The sequence below is a fragment of the Zalophus californianus genome, chromosome 11 (assembly GCF_009762305.2).
Source record: "Zalophus californianus isolate mZalCal1 chromosome 11, mZalCal1.pri.v2, whole genome shotgun sequence".
Lineage (NCBI taxonomy): Eukaryota > Metazoa > Chordata > Mammalia > Carnivora > Otariidae > Zalophus > Zalophus californianus.
Window position 1 is genome coordinate 60,617,660 of NC_045605.1, and position 5,510 is coordinate 60,623,169.

Sequence of the window (5,510 nt, forward strand, 5' to 3'; positions counted from 1 at the left end):
AAATATCTTCTATTCAGCATATTTCCTTTTTATTTTATTGATATTTTCTTTCACTGCACAAACTCTTTTTATTTTGGACTGGGATCTAATAGTTTAATTTTGTTTTTGTTTCCCTTGCTAGAAGACGTATCTAGAAAAATGTTCCTATAGCTGATATCAAAGAAGTAACAGCTTATGTTTTCTTCTAGGAATTTTTTGGTTTCACACCTCACATTTAGGTCCTTAATGCATTTTGAGTTTATTTTTATGTCTGGTGTAAGAAAGTGACCCAATTTCATTCTTTGGCACGTCGCTGTTTGGTTTTCCCGGCATCCATTTATTGAAGAGACTATCTTTTTCTCATTGTACATTATTGCCTCTGTTATGGTGTTAATTGACCATATAAGCATGGGTTTATTTCTGGGATCTTTATTCCATTCCATTAACCTATGTGTTTGTTTTTGTGTGCCAGTCCATACTGTTTTGATAACTACAGCTCTGTAGTGTATCTTGAAATCTAGCATTTTGATACCTAGATTACTCCATTTTTAAAATGATTTCCAAGTGCTATTTCCTTTGCTTTTATTCTCTTTTCTGCCTCAGTTAATTAATTTGTAGAATAAGTGAGTTCTACATTAGTTGGGCTCCCTAGACATAGTTTAATTGATTCTTTGACTTTACTATCATACATTTTATTCATATCTTCAAAGCTGATTAAAATCATGGAATATTTTTATATACTTACAAAGTTTATTAAAAATAGATTGCATGTATATACCACATCTTTTTCCATTCATCTGTCGATGGACATCTGGGCTCTTTCCATAGCATGGCTATTGTGGACATTGCTGCTATAAACACTGGGGTCCATATGCCCCTTCGAATCACTATATTTGTATCCTTTGGATAAATACCTAGTAGTGCAATTGCTGGCTCGTAGAGTAGCTCTATTTTCAACTTTCTGAGGAACCTCCATACTATTTTCCAAAGTAGCTGTACCAGTTTGCATTCCCACCAACAGTGTAAGAAGATTCCCCTTCCTCCACATCTTCACCAACATTTGTTGTTTCCTGAGTTGTTAATTTTAGCCATTCTGACTTGTGTGAGGTGGTATCTCATGTGGTTTTGATTTGTATTTCCATGCACTATTACTCAGCCATCAAAAAGAGTGAAATCTTGCCATTTGCAATGATGTGGATGGAACTAGAACCTCTAGAGCAAGCATGCATATCCTTCATAAATGCTTAGAACCATTTTACTCTCTTAAACAAGGGAAATGGTGAAAGCACACTTCCAAATAAGAAACCCTGATAGACATAAAAAATATCTACATTTAGATTTTAATGATTTATCATACATCTCTTATTACAGTGATTTCTAAGGCTAAAAAATATCTCCCTCTTCTACTTGAAAATGTGTGCACATTTTTCTAACATATGTATTTGTATGAGAACAATCTGGGACAGATAAGTCATCTAGATCCCACAGCAGGGCTTTGTCAAATCATGAAATTTTTAATAAATGCACAATAAACAACTAGGATATTGCAGGTACTTTGCTTGATATTGACAAAAACAGAAGAGAAATTGCTTCTTTTTTTTTTAAAGATTTTGTTTATTTATTTGACAGAGAGAGATACACAGTGAGAGAGAGAACACAAGCAGGGGGAGTGGGAGAAGGAGAAGCAGGCTTCCCGCAGAGCAGGGAGCCCAATGCGGGGCTCGATCCCAGGACCCTGGGATCATGACCTGAGCCGAAAGCAGACGCTTAACGACTGAGCCACCCAGGCGCCACAGAAGTGAGATTGCTTCTTAAATAACTTGCATGTTAAGGATATAGACAATAAAAAAAATACTGCTGCTTAATGTCATAGCAGTAGTAAATAGAGAATATTATGTATATAATATATTATAAATATATTTGGATGAAGAATAGCTAACCCAACATACATTTAAAGGAGGTAATTTATGGAGTCAATTTCAAACAGTTAAAAATATAAATGAGTGAAATATTTGCATATCTATTTTTTGCATTTAATTCATTAATTTTTTTATTGTTATGTGAGTCACCATACATTACATCATTAGTTTTTGATGTAGTGTTCCATGATTCATTGTTTGTGCATAACACCCGGTGCTCCACGCAGAACGTGCCCTCCCCAACACCCATCACCAGGCTAACCCATCCCCCCTCCAGAACCCTCAGTTTGTTTTTCAGAGTCCATCGTCTCTCATGGTTCGTCTCCCCCTCCGACTTACTCCCCTTCATTCTTCCCCTCCTGCTAACTTCTTTTTTTTTCTTAACATATATTGCATTATTTGTTTCAGAGGTACAGATCTGTGATTCAACAGTCTTGCACAATTCACAGCACTCACCATAGCACATACCCTCCCCAATGTCTATCACCCAGCCACCCCATCCCTCCCACCCCGCACCACTCCAGCAACCCTCAGTTTGTTTCCTGAGATTAAGAATTCCTCATATCAGTGAGGTCATATGATACATGTCTTTCTCTGATTGACTTATTTCACTCAGCATAACACCCTCCAGTTCCATACACGTCGTTGCAAATGGCAAGATCTCATTCCTTTTGATGGCTTTTTTTGCATTTAATTTAAATCATTTTATGTATGTGAACCTTGTATCTTGAAACATATATCACACTACTATAAGACAGAGGAATTTTTAATAGTTTATATGAATTGCTGGTGACAGACACACACATATACACACTAGATGTTCAGGAGATGCTGAGTCTGTGTGTGGGTTGAGTATGTGTGCTTAATCAGCACATTTTAGTTACTGCTGATCACGCCTAAGATAATTAAAGCCATGAACATGTTATTTTATTTTTCTATTTTTGTTTAGAATGATAGTTTAAAAATCTTTTAACTCTAATTAGGACTGCACTGCTATGGCTAAGACTGATAGATAGCTGGTTGCACAGAGAGATAAAAATCAGAAAGGAAATGGGACACTTAGCTATAAGAAGACAACAACCCCAATCCTGACTCCTAAAACATCTAATCTAGATTGTGTTGCTGCTTAATTAAATCAATAACTAGACATTTCATGGGCCCACTGAGTACAGGCAGTGTGGCTCTTTGTGTTCAGTCTCTATTCTGTCATTACCATCTTCAGGTTTCTATAGCTGTTCAGAAATTGCAGAGTTGAGCTTTCACTGTGGCAGAAACTGCTCATCAACCTTGTTTCTCACATAGTTTTGCCTGGATCCGATTTCTAACCTGCTGACTCTTCACAGAGTACACAATGATATTCATTGGAGGGGGAAACAGAAGGAAGATATCAGCTATGATGACTTTAACAACTGGGAAAGCATTTTTGGCAAAGCGGTGAAGGGCGGCCAAGGTGACAATAGGCACATAGAAGATGAACACAGCACAGATATGGGAGATGCAAGTGTTGAGGACCTTGAGGCGGCCCTTGTGTGAGGCAATGCGCAGAACAATTTTCAGGATCCGCACGTAAGACACAGAAATGCACACCAAGTACAATACAGATGTAAGAGCCACAAACAGTCCACAGATGACTTTGACCCTATTGTCAGAACAGGCCAGCTTCATGACATCCTGGTAGAGGCAGTAGGAGTGGGATAGAAGGTTTTTCTTACAGAATTTCAGCCTCTGTAGAATAAAAGGGACAGGGAAGACCAATAAGATACTTTTTATAGCAGATACAAGGCCAATCTTAATGACTCTGGCACTGGTCAGGATGGAGGTGTATCTGAGAGGACTGTAGATGGCTATCAAGCGATCGATGGACATGCTGAAAAGTACCGATGACTCCATAGCTGAGAATCCATGCACGAAGAACTCTTGGGCAAAACAGGCATCAGGGGAAATTCCAGTGGCATTGAACAAGAAGATTCTCAGCATGGTTGGAAGGGAAGAGATGGACAGTCCCAGGTCAGAAAAGGGCAGCATGGAGAGGAAATAATACATAGGCTCATGCAGAGAGGTCTCTGTTTTTATGAAAAAGAGGATGGTGCAGTTCCCCAAGATGGCAAGGAGGTACCTGAGGCAAATGGGGAGGGAGACCCAAATGTGAGCATGCTCCATCCCTGGGATCCCAATGAGGAAGAAGGTAGAGGTTTCCACTTCTGAGGTGTTAAAGAATGAATGTGAGAGGATCATTTAATTTGTGTATAGGAATGTGAGGGGATCAGAATATGGATCTCAGAAAAGCCTTCCTGCAATCGCATGAATAAATTAGTTCAAATGTGTATGCTTTAAACGTTGGTATGAAATCTGGGGATTGCAGCTTTTTTGTATAAGAATTCTTGGACTAAAACAATATAGTTTAAACTATATCTTTAGGAGTAATAGCGTGACCCATGTAGATAGGATATCAAGAGAAACATGAATGCATATTAATCTGCACAAGTAATTTCCAGCAGATAGATATTTTAAATATTTTAAATGCTTTTCTTGAGCTCATCATGCATGAAGGAAGCAGTAAATTTCATAGCCTCTATTTCCTGTAGCAACATTTTAAGGATAGTTTTGCCTTTAAGTTTGAAGACTGTTTGGAGAAATATAGGATGAATGAAGGACAACACTTACTACAATTGCATTTGTAGTTATTAAATAATATTAATTTTAAAAAACAGTATTCTTTCAAAAACGGGGCTAATAAGGCTTAATATCCGTATCTAAAAGAATGAAGGTAGGCCTGTATCTCACATCTTGCACAAAAATTATCTCAAAATACATTATAGAGCTAAACCTAAAAATAGCTAAAACAATAAAAGTCTTAGAAGGAAACTTAGGTGGTAAGTTTTTGTCACCTGAGGCTGTGTGGTCTGTGATATCATTGGTGCTCTTTGTCCTCTTTCTGGCTTCGTAGGATCTTATATAAGCAGATATCATTTGATGTACACTGACAGAACTAAATGAATGAAAAGTTATACCCTCAATTTGGAGGCCACTATTTACAAATTAAATGATTAAATGAAATTTATACAAAACTCACCTTCACACCCATACTTAAAATCCGTGAACTCATAGTTTTTGTTAGAATCATAAGACTGCTTTCTATTCATCACAAGAGAGAAAATGTAAAGCAGATATTTAAAACTATGAAGAAGGATGTGGAGTTAGGACAGACTATGGATAAAGTAACTCCCTGTGGTCCTTACTGCTTTCTTACCAAAGCCCTCTGCAAACTCAGAGGTCTCTCGTATCTGCACAGCCATAACTGGACCGTTCAGCCAACATGCCACTCCAGAGCCAGCCAGGTTCAAGGCTTTGAATTTATCTCTGTGCTTGGTCCATGATTCTGGCCTAGCACTTGGTTGACTGCTATCATTTAGCAGGACTCTGGACTTGTACCGTGCATTTACAGAATTGTTGGACTTTTTAGAGGGTTAAGGTAATGGCATCCATCCTAATCACTCAGCAACCATAGCCAGGCAGATACTATGTGAATTTTTTGCTCAAGCTGGTGCAAAGGCGAGTGGTAGCTATGAACATCAGGAAGCCTACTAGTAAGTTGGTAAGTTGTTGGACCCA

General features: G+C 38.0%; 1 protein-coding gene across 1 annotated transcript; it reads right to left on the reverse strand.

The window, feature by feature from the left end:
* Nucleotides 1-3,179: 3,179 nt before the first annotated feature.
* Nucleotides 3,180-4,133, reverse strand: LOC113913669 (olfactory receptor 51A7-like). The gene has a single exon (XM_035723127.1). It carries the CDS (start codon nucleotides 4,131-4,133, stop codon nucleotides 3,180-3,182), a length of 954 nt encoding a protein of 317 aa, XP_035579020.1.
* Nucleotides 4,134-5,510: the final 1,377 nt, after the last annotated feature.

Coding starts and splice junctions, on each gene's coding strand:
- LOC113913669 (XM_035723127.1), bottom strand. CDS start 4,133: ATGATCCTCTCACATTCATTCTTTAACACCTCAGAAGTGGAAACCTCT.